Source organism: Mya arenaria, chromosome 5, assembly GCF_026914265.1.
Source record: "Mya arenaria isolate MELC-2E11 chromosome 5, ASM2691426v1".
Lineage (NCBI taxonomy): Eukaryota > Metazoa > Mollusca > Bivalvia > Myida > Myidae > Mya > Mya arenaria.
This window is the reverse complement of record NC_069126.1, coordinates 36,126,338-36,142,995: the sequence shown is the minus strand read 5'-3', so window position 1 is coordinate 36,142,995 and position 16,658 is coordinate 36,126,338. Positions and strand designations below refer to the sequence as shown.

The 16,658-nt window shown below is 35.7% G+C and overlaps 2 protein-coding genes across 7 annotated transcripts in view; both read right to left on the bottom strand.

Moving 5' to 3' along the window:
• LOC128233636 (microtubule-associated protein tau-like) overlaps positions 1-10,079 on the bottom strand; it is a 73,823-nt gene extending 63,744 nt beyond the window's left edge. For 5 of the 6 annotated variants that reach the window (XM_052947402.1, XM_052947407.1, XM_052947408.1 and 2 more), the window contains exon 1: positions 9,911-10,079. The gene's annotated coding sequence lies outside the window, so the exon portion shown is untranslated. Of the gene's footprint in view, positions 1-1,658; positions 1,826-9,910 lie in introns of those variants that run through there. The other variant, XM_052947403.1, reaches the window with a different exon arrangement.
• Positions 10,080-11,221: 1,142 nt separating this feature from the next.
• On the bottom strand, positions 11,222-16,040 carry LOC128235277 (cerebellin-3-like). The gene is made up of 3 exons (XM_052950089.1): positions 15,890-16,040; positions 14,463-14,487; positions 11,222-11,798 (listed from the first exon to the last, which is right to left on the bottom strand). Exons 1-3 carry the CDS (start codon positions 16,001-16,003, stop codon positions 11,404-11,406), a joined length of 534 nt encoding a protein of 177 aa, XP_052806049.1. The 5' UTR covers positions 16,004-16,040; the 3' UTR covers positions 11,222-11,403.
• Between the last annotated feature and the right edge of the window lie 618 nt (positions 16,041-16,658).

The window sequence follows — 16,658 nt, the reverse complement described above, 5'->3', positions numbered from 1 at the left end:
CAGTTCACACAATTGACCCCTAAAGCATTTTCAACAGTTGACCGCTCAAGCATGTTTAACAGTTGACCCAGTTGACTCCTCAAGCATGTTTAACAGTTGACACATTTGACCCCTCAAGCATGTTAAACAAATGATACAGTTGACTCCTCAAGCATGATTAACAGTTGACACATTTGACCCCTCAAGCATGTTTAACAGTTGACCCAGTTGACCCCTCAAGCATGTTTAACAGTTGATCAAGTTGACACCTCAAACCTGTTTAACAGTTGACCAAGTTGACCCCTCAAGCATGTTTAACAGTTGACACATTTGACCCCTCTAGCATGTTTAAAAAGTGACCATGTTGACACCTCAGGCATGTTTAACAGTTGACCAAGTTGACACCTCAAGCATGTTTAACAGTTGACTCAGTTGACCCCTCAAGCATGTTTAACAGTTGACACACTTGACCCCTCAAGCATGTTTAACAGTTGACCAAGTTGACACCTCAAGCATGTTTAACAGTTGACTCAGTTGACCCCTCAAGCATTTTTAACAGTTGACACATTTGACCTCTCAAGCATGTTAAACAGTTGACACATTTGACCCCTCTAGCATGTTTAACTTTTGATCCCTCACTCATGTTTTACAGTTGACCCAGTTAACCCTTCAAGCATGTTTAACAGTTGACTCATCAAGTGTGTTTAACAGTTAACCCCTCAAGCATGTTTAACAGTTGACACATTTGAACCCTCAAGCATGTTTAACAGTTAAACCAGTTGACCCCTCAAGCGTGTTTAACAGTTGATCCAGTTAACCCCTCAAGCATGTTTAACAGTTGACCCCTCAAGCATGTTTAACAGTTGACCTAGTTGATCTCTCAAGCATGTTAACAATTGACCAAGATAAATTTTCTATTTAGATATTTTCAGACAAACTGATGAAACATGTAAAACACAATTGTCGTATGTGTACTTTCATTGTGAATAAGTGTACCAAGTTTCATGTCAACTATCTACAACAGCCAACATTAAAGCTATAGTATATACACACCACCTGGCACCAAGAACAACAATACCAATTCCACTAACAACGACAAAGACACAAAGGCTATGAGTACCTAGATTATGTTTCTTTGAAAAACTGACAAGCTGTTGAATGACAAAAACATCTATTGGAAAAGATAAATCATATCCAAAAGTTCAACTATTTACTGATATCACCAGAAGATGGCCAGTAACACTTTATTCCGGCCCAAATTTCTCTTGGTTCAAATTGATGTATTGCCGCACTCCATTTTGTCTGACAGGTCTAATCATCAACCTAATGCACGAGGATGGTTTCTGAAGCTTTATTAGTCAGATAAATTACAGGCTTCCAACCCACTGCAGGTTCCAAGTCTTCAATATATATGTGGAATGAAGCAGAATATAATTTATAGTACATGATAGTTTATCAGATTTTGTGATATTCCTTCTCCAAAAAAAAATGGATTTCATTAGCATCAATTTCTTTAAAACAAATCATTCCTGCAAAACAAGCCTTATCTTTTCATATTTTTCTCGATTCAGTTCACAAGCAATTTTCAATGATACTTGCCTCGTAAAAAAACAACCACATAATTTCTTAACAGATTTAAAACACAACACAATGTAACATGACTGAATTGACAATTTTACCTATGTATCCATACATTGTCAGAATTATTCCTTGTTTTACACAAACACTCTAGCATAAGTTTACACACTTAAAAACCATTAAACCAAGATAATGAGATTTTCAGTGAGTTATTTGAGAAAGCTGTATATTCCTGGATAATTTTCCCATCCAGACCCATGAGTCAGTAAGCTGGATGTTCACTGGAACAAGAGTTACACACATAATACTTTTTATCGGCAAAGGGACCAGGCTGGTATTGGTTTTTCCATTTCCAGTACCTCTTGTAGCAGTTCCCAGAGACTTGGCTGGATCTCCATCTAAATCCCAGACAATCTTGCATTGAACAAACCAGATCAATACACCAGGCCAATAACAGATATCATTTCCAATCAAGGTCATAAAAAACACGACTGATGCTATAAGTACAAAACACACTATCCTGGCTTTAAGTAAAGCTGGAAGGATCCTGGCAGAAAACAGGTAAAGAGTAGTGAGCAATACAATAACCAGTGTTTTTCCACTTAAGAGGGCATAATGGCGGGGCCCTTTGATAGAGGAAAAGTAGGGTAGTTTTTGCAAAAATGGGAAAAATACTAACATGATTGATATAATGTTCAACTTGTTTTTAAACCTTTTATTCAACAAACCTATTCACATATTCATCAATGGCACTTTATTGCTGTATTTGCTAACTGTTAAAGCTGCACTCTCATAGATTGAACGTTTTGACAACTTTTTATTTTTTGTCTTGGAACGAGCCAATCTTTGCGGAAAACCATGGACACCAGTTATATACGACTGCTGACAAAAAATGAGATCGCAGATTTTTATATTTAAGTTCAAAAATGGATGTTTAATGCATTTTTCTTATACCGTTAGTAACGGTTTAAGCCATAAAACATTAAATTTCGAACAGAAATATGAAAATCTACAATCTGATTTTTTTTCAGCAATCTTATATCATTGGTTTGCAGATATTTACGCAAAAATTTGCTCATTCCAAGACAAAAAAAAAAGTTGTAAAAATGGCAAATCTGTGAGAGTGCAGCTTTAAGAGGTCAACGCTCCTTAAAAAACATTAACGAGGATTTTTCTACCTGGGTAAGGGTTTTTTTCAGGAGGGGAATGGGGCTGAAGTTGTCAGCCCCAAAACGGGGAAAAAAAACAACCCATAACTTATTTTGAACAATTTCAGATCAATAGAGCTGACCAATAATAGAAAAAAACGCTTCCAATCAAGGTCCTCAAAAACATGTGTCTGATGCTATTAATAAAACACAACATAAGCAAACCTGGTGCTTTTTGTCAAGATCGGCAAGATTAAGGGTGAGGAATGGTCTGAAAACAACAAACTCTGAACATTTTTTTGTGAACTAGGAACAGATATGGCACATACAGCAATTACAAGGCAGATATCTTTAGCTTAGAGGTGTTTTATGGATGAGACATAATGAATAATACTCATGTCACAACTGTTTATTGAATCAAAGGAATGATCAGACTTGCAAGCTTCCTCGGCAGATATCTCCCACCTCCCCCCATCAAATTGTTGCAATACAAGTTTTAGGCCAGAGTTTTTAATTTGTATATTTTTGGGAGCACCATGTCATCATTTCCAAATATCTATTAAATAACAATTAAATAAGAAAAGACATAGTTTATTTTAGTTATAATTCATTTTTCCGATGAAAAAACAAAAAAGTGGTGCGTAACAAACGTACAACAACGAAAAAACATACATGGCCGCCCCTAAAGCTTCACCACTTTGCTCCCCACTACTGATGTTAATCATCAAATTGTATGTTGTATTCTAAAACGCTGCATTGTATAATCGACACCCTAGCCAATTGACCCTTGCGATACAAAATATTAATTTATTCTGCAATGTCTTTTTCCCCATTCAGTCAAAAATAAAACAATAGACATTTGTCAAACATTATACCCCTTGAATGCTGCTTTTTCAAAAACATGTGGAGATGGAAAGTGAAGGCAAACATATAAACCTTTAAACTGCAGTACGATTTCATAAAAAAGACTGCCTTCCTTGACCTTGACCCCAAAATAATAGGGTTCTGCTACTGGTCAAGGGCAACCTACCACTGAAGATTCATGGTCATACATAAAAAGACTGTTATTGGGCGGACAATTTTTTTTATAAGAATGTTGACATTGACCGTGACCTGTTACACAAAAACAATACTGGTCATATACTTGTCGAAGGGCAACCTAAATCAAAGGTTATATTGTCATAACAGTCGAACAATTCTGGAGTTATTACTAAGACAAGACATGGCCTACCAACTGACAGAAAGCGGGCGTTCTAAAAGTTTATAATTGACCATCCTGAAAAATAGCAGGGGTTCTGATAAAAATATTAAAGAACAAATTTGTCCCATATCTTGGTCAGGCGACGTAACCACATTCTTACATTTCAAATATTACAACCCATTAACAAGAAATACACACATGGAGAAGCATCTTCAGGGTAAAGAAATACACACATGAAGGGTTGTCCCCAGGATAAAGGAGTACACACATGGAGATTTGTTTTCAAATTTATTTATTTTTAACAACTGATAATAAAAAAGGTTGGGTTGGCGCTTATTTCTTAGGTAGGGTCCGGTTACCCAAACCAAATGTTGTTTTTAGGTCCCATAATGTCTAGGGTCATTTTCCCAAAATGGACCTGCCATGAAGGTCTCCATAAATTCTTCCTACATACATTGTACTAAGATTGGTCACAATATAGTTCAACCCAAACTAAAGTTCCAGCCATTTTTCTTGGTCATAAAAAAACACCAATGATGCTATTAGTACAAAACACACTAACCTGGCTTTTAGTCAAGCTGGAAGGATACTGGAAGAAAACAGGTGAAGTGTAGAGAGCAATACAATAACCAGTGTTTTTTCCACGTGGAAGGGAGTGATGGCGGGGGCCCTATGATTTTACATCAATAATGCAGACCAATAATAGAAAAAAACGCTTCTAATCATGGTCCTCAAAAACACATGTCTGATGCTATAAATAAAACATAAAACACACAAATCTAGTGCTTTTTGTCAAGATCGGCAATATTAAGGGTGAGGAAAGGTTTGAAAACAAGATTTGTGTGTGAACTAGGAACAGATATGGCACATAGAGCAATTACATGGCAGAAATTATTTTTGCACAGGGGTGTTTTATGGATGAGACATAATGAACAATACTTTTGTCACAACTGTTTATTGAATCAAAGGAATGGTCAGACCTGCAAGTTCCCCCCCCCCCGGCAGATTGGTGGAAATATAGTAATTACTTCAACCCAAACTTAAGTTCAAGCCATTTTTCTATGTTTAGAAACAATGACCTTGACCCTGGGCGCCGCAATCTCAGGAAAGGTCTTCATGAACTCTTCCATACATACCAAGTTTGGTCATTATATGTCAACCCTAACTAAAGATATTCAGCTTCAACCGTTTTCAACTTTAAGCAACAGTGACCTTGACCTTCAGGGTCCAAAACGCAATCCCATGAAAAAACTCCATAAACTTTTGCTAGATACCAGGTTTTATCAAAATATGTCACACCAAACTTAAGATTTTAAGTTTTAACATTTTTTCTATTTAAAGGTGTTCCTTTAAACTAGACCCAAGGGCCCCAAAACGATATCCCATGAAAGGTCTCCATATACACTTTCTATATACCAATTTGGACACAATATGCCAACCCAAATCAAAATATTGTCGATGATGATGATGATAAACATAAGCAAATCTTTTAGCTTGGGTCAATTTCATCCTCTCATTTATTATATGTTCTCTTAAATTAATTAAATCTCAAGTTAAACATTATAAACCGACAAATAATGACCACGCTAATCATGGCCACAGGTTATTGACCCGCCCTGCTCAAAGGCAATATTTATAAGCTTCTACTTAGCTTAGGGAACTTACTGTAGGGGAATGTTTTAATCAGCAAATGAGAAAAAAACTTAATCCAGAAAAATCCACATATTACTGCTAAACATTATCGCCCATGATTAAAATCGGAGAGATTTGTAGCGTTACAGGGATACATAAGAAAAGTCAAAATATTGTTGGGAATCAACAGAAAAAATACTATCGATAATCGGTTTATAAAACCCATCAAAGATCGATTGTTAATAGATTTTATCATTATTAAATTATTTTTGGTCATCATATATAAGGCATATAGATACATATAGATACAGTACATCACATTAAGCACCATTGTTCCCTTACAATATTGTTAGTACATTTCTTTGTATAAATTACATAATTTATTTAGAGTGAAACTATCCTTTAGTGATTACAAGTTACTATTATAGAACATAAAACCACAGGCTTTAATTTTTGTCTTACATTTTGCATTATATAAATGTGTATAATAAAGACAAAGAAAGATATCAATTTCTTTTTAATAACCTGATATTGTAACAAGTACACTCCACGCGGAACTTTCCTCGGTCACTATGAGGGTTTTTTAATTTATCGCGGACATCCGCCGAGTACGTAACCTCTTTCCTCGCTAAAATCTGCCGAGTTTCGCCGAGTTGCTCGTTTTCCGCTGAGGGTCTTATTGCCAGTATCACCGGTGATCGCGTTGTTTTATTGGCCTCAAAGCGGAACTCCGAGGTGTATGCTTTGCTACTACATTGCTACTATTGAAAATAAATAATTACATTTGCAGTTATTTCGTTGATAAAATTTTTCTGGTAAAGAAAGAAAGAATACAATAAAACAATACATCTTTATCTCGTCCGGTTATTAATTTACCTTTCAACTAATATTCATTAATTGCCTGTTGATATCCAGACATTTTAGATATAACACCACGTGTTGTTTGTTTACCATAATACGTCATAAAGCTTAAAAATTGTGTTGTTGAGAACTAAATTGGATTGGAGTAATGCAGGTGTTGAGTACCATGTTAGTGTGAATATTTTTCCTGTCACTATTTCTTTTGTGACACATATCAGTTGTTTTTCCGCATTTCAGATAATATTTAAATTGCATTGTTAATTATGACGTTAAAGAAGTATGAAGGTAACTCATGTTTTGTTGTTTAAAAAATCGCCAATTTAATCTACAACTGTATGAAGATATTGTCATAATCTATTTCCTACTCTAAATGAATATAATTCAGCTTTCAATTGAACTATTTTATGAAAGGTACGGTGTTTGTATGAATATTGTGCTTAAAAAATAATGAAACCATAACTTCTTAGTTAATAATTAGAAATTATTAGTATGAAATGCAATCTAGTATTTTTGACAATGTGGAAGTCACGTGATATGCAAATTTCGTAGTGACGTATTGTGCGCTAAATTTAGACTATTTTTGGTATTTTTTTTATCAAACTGCAGGTTCAAATGTGAAACAGAATGTTTACATTACTTTAAGTAACTGGGACTGTTGGAAGTCAAATGAGTAGAATATAATTAGAACTGGGTCAAAAATGGACATCGACATATATTGCATTTTTGCGCCGTCAAAGGATTACCAGTCGTATTATGTGCAAGTAAGTCTGAAAAATATTGAAACAACACAATCAAAGAACAGTATTCAAATAAATTACACAAAATCAGATACATGTACAGTAGGAGATTCTTATCGGTTTCCTCAGAGTTTCGCGGTGTTTTCACTTTGGAGTAACGCGGCGATTGTAATACGGTCCACTGATCAGCCTCGGAGAGTGAACGAGGGAAAACGCCAAGGAAAGCGGATTATGATAAATTGGATGTCGTGTCCACATTAACGAAAATCTGCCGAGGAAAACGGAAAGTGGTAGTTCCGCATGGAGTGTACTGTACAACAAGCAGTTGAATATTCTTTATGTTTTGCAAGAACATTTTCTTCCAGAAAACTGAGAAAACTAAACGGTGACATGTATGTTCTAAAAATCACTTTTAAACCATAAACATGCGAAGTTGAGAACAAATCATTTAGCAGTTAACTTTCAATGACAATTTGTAATAAGGTACGGTAGTGACTTACTGACTTGATAAGAATATGACTAGATTGCTTCACATAGTAACACCTAAACATTTGAAAATTAACTAGCAATGGCTAGCATTAACCAAAAACAAAACATATTTTTATGACAGACTTTATACTGGTATTCGGTAGCAGTTACGTCTGTTTTTTTATAATTGATAGTTCAAATTTCACTATCGATTGTTGCCGACTTAGGCCTCTGATCAATTGTCGATTATAATCAATCATCGGCACAACACTTTGTCAAAATCATAAAAACATATCCCTGAACGCTTATTAGATTGTAGCAGAAATCCGATTAAAAATGTACACACTATCGGCAAATATTTGCCATTGCACAGGTCTTTTTGACTAATTCTACTGCTATTATGAGCACCTGAAATTATCCCGATGGTATCATCATATTTTTATCGGATTCCTGCTTCAATTTGGAATAACCAGTAAGATGGTTGTGTCATTTCGATGTAAAAATTATTATTCTTTGTGCAGAATGCAGTGATTAATAATGCTTAGGATTGGTATATTAGCTATAAAATTAATGTCTGAACTGGACGTTTACCGATTTCATGATGAAGTGGGGAAAGTTTCTTCTCTTGACAATTATATAACCCTATTAGATTTTTTAGATTTTATAGAATGTGGAAACATTGTCGACAAATCATGATTAATTAATACAGTAGTAGTATTGTGTCCCATGACGTGATAAGCAGACCATAAAACGTTGTATTTTTTCATTTTCAGGATCAAGACTGATTTTACCCAGCTGAGGCCACAGGCAGTATTTAAAGTAAGCCAGGAAGCTGTTGGGATCTGCATCATACTTTCAAGTATCTCCGGTTTTGATCAGTCGGGTATATATTGAACAATTTTGTCATTATTATTCACCATCGATGCATAATATTACTATATATTCTTTCGCCCAGTGTTAAATGGTAGAGAGGTGTAGAATTACAGGGTTACATAAGAAATGTTAAACTAAAAAAGTCTCCCTGATCGCTCATTATAGTAAGTGTGATGGGGCATAGGGTAGTCCAAATAAACAGCCGCTTTAGAGTCTTTTACGAGTTTTTATTTGGCAACTCTACGCGTCCATATCCCACTTGTTGTTTTCCTAGCCAAGAATGACAGATCCCAGCGCTTAGTATATTGAGCGGAAAATAACGGGCACCTGCTAGATGGTTTTAAAATGGCGATGCTTTATTTACAGAAGTCAATCTAAATTTAAAAACTAATGTGTTATAAGTAACAGTTGAAGAATATACATTGATATGAAATAGTCGACTTGTGGCGTTTAGGGAACAAAATGAATATCCAAATGTTAAAAAAGTTCCCTAAACGCAAATTATTGTGGCTAGGGTAAAGGGTGGTCTAAAATAATAGACGTGTTATACGGGATTCTTCCAATCCCTAACGTCTAAACAGGAATGTGCAAAAAACGGGGGTGTTTTAAAAATATTGAAATTGTTTTATGTGAAGTATTTTATGGTTGAAATTGATCATAAAGAGTTATATTCATACTTTACCATGTAAGTGAAATGTTATTTTGCACTAAACAAGCATTTAATTCATTAAAACAAGTTGTTTACCTTTCCAATAAAACGAAAGTTGACTGACACAGACAACAATTATGCGAAGGGGAACAACTCGATACAATCGTAATAGCTCGGCCTCCTCCGACAAAGCTTCGTGATAGACCTCGTTATACAATCGTAACAACTCGGCCATGGCCGAAATGTTCCGAGCGATTTAAAACTGTGCCCTAAAGCCTTGCAGGTGCCCTTCATGTATATATCGTTATGTTTTGACAGAATGAAATGAAGAAAAGTTGTCAAACTCATAATTACAAGTTGGATATTTATTTTTTTGTGTATGGAACTAATATAATATAACATTATCTGGTAATATTTCTTGTTTTTATGATATTTTATAGACGCAATATGCTTTAACCCGTAATCCTGGTCGGAACAACTACCCACTTTTGATACTAAACAATTTGTACGTGAAGGATTTGCCATATCAAAAATCTAAAAAAATCTGTCAACGTACAATTATTTGGACTAGGGTAAAGGGGAAATGGAATGTGGGTCTCACTCGTTGAGAGTATTGTACCTGCCCCTGTAGACCAGTGGTTTTCATGTTAAAAAGCAAATAATTTGCAAACACATGGGAGTTATTGTTTTAAACGCAGGTATTAAATAGTTGCAGTTTTCTGTCTGATGAACGAATGATCTCGATTACGAATGTTGTTTACATTTCGTGTTTAACCAAACTTACATCATATTCTGGAATGACACTGTAAAAACTCTTGTGGATACCAGCAAATACTCATTTCGCTGAAATACTTGACCATGCCAAACTACCAACACTATTGTTTAATAGAGAAATGCAGAATATACGCTTCTTTAATCATAAAATTCGACTTCCGCCATCTTACGCGGAAAAATACGTCATCGGTTGCATGATACCATATTGTATTTATAAATTCCATGATCAAAATTACTCGGTTACTTCCCCTACACGAGCGATGTCAAATGTAGGTTTGGATATTATTATGTTCTTAAGGTTGAATTTATCATTTCTAGTAAGATTATATAGGGTGAAGAGGGCTTTTACTAAAATACGGGCCATACAACCGTATTTAGTTTAGTTTAATCATATCTTATTGTTCTTTTGTAAACAGAATTATTTTGCATACAATTTACACATACACTTACAATCAAACGTATACGTATTCATCAATGCTATATATACAAGTGTATGTTAAAGTAATCAAAAACATACACCATCATGTAGTTCCCTTTATAATCAAATATAATTTCGCATTTTATTGAACTTTGATTTGTTTTACACAGTGCGTGTACGGCGAGAAAAGAAAATCGGTTATAGGTATACTGGTATAAAGTATTGGTCCACTTTTTGCAACTACATATTCTGTTCTATTCGAAAAGAACATTAGATAAAATATATTTAAAACAGATTAAAACATGAAAGGTGAACATTACCAGTACGGTGGTTCAGTCCGAGTTAGTTTTAGCCGGTAAAATGGCTTGCCAAAAATGTACTTGAAACTAAACGGACTAAATCTAAGGATGACCACTTACTGTCAATGTCACTTTTGTGATGTTTAAAACGTTATGCGACTAAAGATAGTTACACATCATCTCAATATCTCACATTTCGCTAGATTAACTACCGTATTTTGGGCAGAAATGTTGACTTTGCAGCGCATAACTTGAGTACAGGTGCGTAGGAATTCAACACGGCTATTACTAAAAACGCGGTACCTTCACGTCTTCAACTGTTTTATGTATTTCTGTATTTATATTCATTGCATTGGTAATATTAGAATTATATTTTCATTTCCATAATAAACCATATTCTTTCAAAAGTACGGACGATAATTGCCTGTCGTTCATCTGCAGTATACAACCTTTTCACGAAAAGTTTAAAACGGATTAAACTTTAATAACTATTTTTTTATATGATATTCATTGCATTGCATTTAAATAATATGCAAGAAATATATAGTGAACGGTATGTACAGTGTTAAGGCGGCCTAGATTTTAGACATAGCCATTAAAAACGTTGTGAGGTTTTTGCTTACGATTTTATTAGAAAGAAACATACACTAAAGAATAATAGGTAAAAAGGATTTTTTTTTAAAGTTTACAGACTTCACATTCATAAATACATTCATAACAAAACCAGTGTGGAGTGTTCGCGAAATCGAAAGATAAAACAAGTAGATATCGTCATTTCATTGGTGTTCACTTCAGTAGGTAACCAGAGAAGGTGGAAAATTCGTCGCCATAAATGGTTGGATTATTGCCCCTGAGGTTTCTTACAGACACTGTTTCGCCCCTCCTCACCCGTATGATGACGGTTTGGCTGAACTGCTCCCATTCGGCGTTGGCATGGAACCCAGCCATAAGTCTGCCTTCGTGAACAATGGCGAAATGGACTGTGATACCCTCGCCTTGATGGAGCAGGCTCGAAGTAAACACGTACACCCCGGTTCGTGGGGCACAGAAAATGCCATTGTGCGCACGGTAGCCATAACCTTCGTTCAGTAAGACTTTCTCAAACTTGACAGCCTGTTTATAACCAAGTCTCTGGTTATTGGTTTTAACTGCTGTGAATGCGACGGAACCAGAACGTTCAGCTAAAAGAAAGAATAACAATTAACAAATTAAGCCCTTTGGCCTCCTTTGTGTTTCATAGGTGTGGTCAAAATCGTATAAAAAACTGCTTGATAATGAAACGTACATGCTTAGGGATGAAAGCGAGAATGTTCTATCTTCTTCTTTATTTAATGTCACTTAGAACCTTTTCGCATTAACCTCTCGATACGAAACCTATATTGAAATCGGAGGACAACCCTAGTTGTTTATAGTATAAGTATGTGCTATTAACTACAACACTTTGCGCAGCTTTTTAAAAGTTAAAGTGTGTGAAATTGGCGCGTAGCCCGTAAGTCGTAGATCAACCGTACATTAATATGGTCGTAGATCGTATCCCGACCCTATACAAAACATTAAGATTTAACTTAGTTCAACCAATTCTTAATGCATTGTATTTGTTCGAGCTACAATCTACAGCCAAGGAAAATCAGTTCTTAATGTATTTTAGATGGTCCAGCTACAATCAACGACCCAGCTAACTCTGTCCTTAGTGTATTTAAGATGATCAAGCTGCAATCAACGACCCAGCTAACTCTGTCATTAATGTATTTAAGATGGTCCAGTTACAATCAACGACCCAGCTAACTCTGTCATTAATGTATTTAAGGTTGACCAGCTGCAATCAACGACCCAGCTAACTCTGTCCTTAATGTATTTAAGGTGGCCCAGCTACAATCAACGATTCAGCTAACTCTGTCATTAATGTAGTTAAGATGGTCCAGCCACAATCAACGATTCAGCTAACTCTGTCATTAATGTATTTAAGGTGGCCCAGTTACAATCAACGACCCAGCTAACTCTGTCCTTAATGTATTTAAGGTGGTCCAGCTACAATCAACGTTTCAGCTAACTCTGTCCTTAATGTATTTAAGATGGTCCAGCTACAATCAACGATCCAGCTAACTCTGTCATTAATGTATTAAAGATGGCCCAGTTACAATCAACGACGCAGCTAACTCAGTCATTAATGTATTTATTATTTAAGATGGTCCAGCTAGAATCAACGATCCAGCTAACTCTGTCCTTAATGTATTTAAGATGGTCCAGCTACAATCAACGATCCAGCTAACTCTGTCCTTAATGTATTTAAGATGTTCCAGCTACAATCAACGATCCAGCTAACTCTGTCATTAATGTATTTAAGATGTTCCAGCTACAATCAACGACCCAGCTAACTCTGTCCTTAATGTATTTAAGATGTTCCAGCTACAATCAACGACCCAGCTAACTCTGTCCTTAATGTATTTAAGGTGATCCAGCTACAATCAACGACCCAGCTAACTCTGTCCTTAATGCATTTAAGATGTTCCAGCTACAATCAACGACCGCACCAACTCTGTCCTTAGTTTAAGGTGGTCCAGCTACAATCAACGACCCAGCTAACTCTGTCCTTAATGTATTTAAGATGTTCCAGCTACAATCAACGACCCAGCTAACTCTGTCCTTAATGTATTTAAGGTGGCCCAGTTACAATCAACGACCCAGCTAACTCTGTCCTTAATGTATTTAAGGTGGTCCAGCTACAATCAACGACCCAGCTAACTCTGTCCTTAATGTATTTAAGATGTTCCAGCTACAATCAACGACCGCACCAACTCTGTCCTTAGTTTAAGATGGTCCAGCTACAATCAACGACCCAGCTAACTCTGTCCTTAATGTATTTAAGATGTTCCAGCTACAATCAACGACCCAGCTAACTCTGTTCTTAATGTATTTAAGATGTTCCAGCTACAATCAACGACCGCACCAACTCTGTCCTTAGTTTAAGATGGTCCAGCTCTAATCAACGACCCAGCTAACTCTGTCCTTAATGTATTTAAGATGTTCCAGCTACAATCAACGACCCAGCTAACTCTGTCCTTAATGTATTTAAGATGGTCCAGCTACAATCAACGACCCAGCTAACTCTGTCCTTAATGTATTTAAGATGTTCCAGCTACAATCAACGACCCAGCTAACTCTGTCCTTAATGTATTTAAGATGTTCCAGCTACAATCAACGATCGCACCAACTCTGTTCTTAGTTTAAGATGGTCCAGCTAGAATCAAAGGTCCAGCTAACTCAGTTTTTAAATTATTTTAGATGGTCCAGCGACACAGCTAACACAGTTTTAAATTTATTTAAGAAGCTCCAGCTACAATCAACGACCCAGCTAACTCAGTTTTTTTATTTATCTTAGATGCTCCAGCTACAATCTACGACCCAGCTAAATCAGTTCTTTGTGTAATTTGGTACTGCTACTATCAACGACCTATCCTTTATTTATTTAAGATGGTCCAGTTTCAATCTACGACTCAGCTTAATGTACTTTAGATGGTCGATCGACGAGCAAAGCGCTAACTTCGCACACCTACGTGACGTGTTTGGGCCCTGATTAGATTTCAAAGCGCTTTTCATGTACTTTAAATTAATTGAGTTTAAATAAAAGTATAAGTCTTATTCAGCAAAGATAAAAAACAACATGTATAGTACGTATGAACGCAAAGATAACGCGTTACCGTAGCCATACATGTGTCAAAATATAAGATACTTTCGTCAGTAAAACAATTAATTACACACAATGCACTCTTAAACAAACAGGGGAACATCGTTTTGTATTGTTCTTTCTCATTTTTATTCCGTTTAAATAATTGACAATAACTTACATGTTTCATTCCATATACCGCTGTCCTGAAAAAGGTAATATTGAATGTACATGTGTGTAACTATATATATGTTATCTATTTTACTATGTTAGCTGTGATTATTTGTTCTATATGTTCTTAGTGTTTGAGCACTTGATATTTTGTAAATATATTTTGTATTTTCTCACATATTTAATATTCAAACTACTCAACGCTAGGATATAGTAAAGCCTTTAGCCATAATGAAATACGCATAATATTAATAACTTTCTTTATTAGTCAATGCATATTGTACGCGAGGTAATGGACAATATTACTTGTACGCATGGTGATAGTACAGGTCAAGGACGTTGGACGAATTGGGATATAATTATTTTTATTTTCCAATCGTAGACTCTCATTTTCAACACGTGACCGGACACTATAATTCCGTATCGGGACGCTCGCGCGTACAAAAAAATCGTGTATCTTTCCCGTATTGTACGGTTCGTATGTCTCATGTTAAACCTACTATAATGACCGAAACGCGTGAAAAGCATTCGGAACTCCTCGGACATTTTTATCGAAAACAACCTCGGATGTACATGTATGCCGGTACATGAGTAGAAGTAGTTCGTAAAATTTTGAATTATAACATTAATTAAATGTAGTGTTTGAGCTTGAATTTGTTGATTTAAGTTTAAATTAATTTCCAGTGATTGAAGTGAGTTATTGCAAAATAATTCAGATCCCAGAGAGATGAGTCAATAAGTTAAACTGCTAAATTAAATTACTACGCGATCTACTTGCAGCGAACTTAAAAAGGCCCGATTTCTGACATTGTAAACCGTCCATATACATCCGAGGTTGTTTTCGATAAAAATGGTCGAGGAGTTGAAGAATGGCGTGAAAAGATTCCAAATGAAGTTCGAGCTCGACAGACGCTCTAGAGTTAGAGTGACATAAATCATCTTGGATTTCCATGATAAATTCACGTTTGTGTACAAAATTCGTCAAAATGTTGTCTTTATCACATATCAACGCCTTTATAATCTAAATATTTGTAATAAGGAAGGTATGGAAAAATAAGTTATTTAACAATGTACTGTACAATACGGTATATATTTGGACTCGAACGCGGCTAGGACAACCATATTAGACTCGCTTAACAGCTCGTCCAATATGGGTTGTGTACTCGTCCTAAATATATCTCCGAAATGTACAGAACAATGTTAGATAACCTATAAATATTAAAATTATAAATGATATAACTATATCCCCAAACAAAGTTTAGCATCTCTTAATTACTGATACTGCAAATTATGGTCACAAGCAACCTCGCATACAGCCACTAAGCAAACCACTTTCCTATAAGCATATACAATCTAACAAAGATGTAACGATTGAATATTGCAAAATGCAAACTCTGAAATCATAGAAGTAAACAATGAAAACGTGATAACTAGTACCCGAGTCATCAATTTGTCGTCCCCTGCAGCTGTGCCTCCCAGATGGCAGAAGTAGGAAGCCACCAAAAACAAAAGACATCTCAGTGGTACCATCTTGGAACTCGGTGGTGTCATCGACAGAGTGTAGTCAGAGACGGCGTTCAACGACAACAGTAACGATCTCGTTAAATTTCTAGTTTATATAGATACAATGAGTCATGTAGTATTTGCCAGACACTTGAGAAATAAGGTGGAGCTAAAACAATATATTTTGAGGGCACACATATAAACATTTCGGTTGTGATGAGTTGTAGGCCAACCATTTCGTGCGCTTTCATTCAACTTTTTTCTAGAAATATGTGCATATTTTGTGGTGATGGTCTGCCTGTCAGTCGGTTGAACAAGCACTTCCGGACAATAACTCAAGCATGGTAAGGTACATGAAACGTGTACTGGTAGGATGTACTTGACAAGTCGAACTCCTCATATGGTTAAGATAAATTTCGAGTACATGTCATTGTCATTGGTTGAAAACTATAGCGTTGGTGGGATACTACATTTGGGACATTTCAAATTGCCGACGGTCGATGTTTTCTCTGAGTAAGCTTACAAAGAGTGGAGCAACAAATGTCGTTTCGTTTTAGGAAACCATATTAAATGGAACATACAAGTGGTCCAGTGTGTTCAACCGTCATTTCTTCCGTCTTCTTATCAACGTATATTATCTTAAATCTTATTAATATTTTAAATGCCTAATTAAAATTTTAACTTTATCTCGCTTGAAATTAGT

Bases quoted from the DNA above. Each gene is read 5' to 3' on its own strand.
- LOC128235277 (XM_052950089.1), bottom strand. From the start codon at position 16,003: ATGACACCACCGAGTTCCAAGATGGTACCACTGAGATGTCTTTTGTTT. The intron at 14,488-15,889 runs GTACTAGTTATC...TACCTTTTTCAG, and splicing joins ACGACAAATTGATGACTCGG to GACAGCGGTATATGGAATGA. The intron at 11,799-14,462 runs GTAAGTTATTGT...TCTTTCTTTTAG, and splicing joins CGGTATATGGAATGAAACAT to CTGAACGTTCTGGTTCCGTC.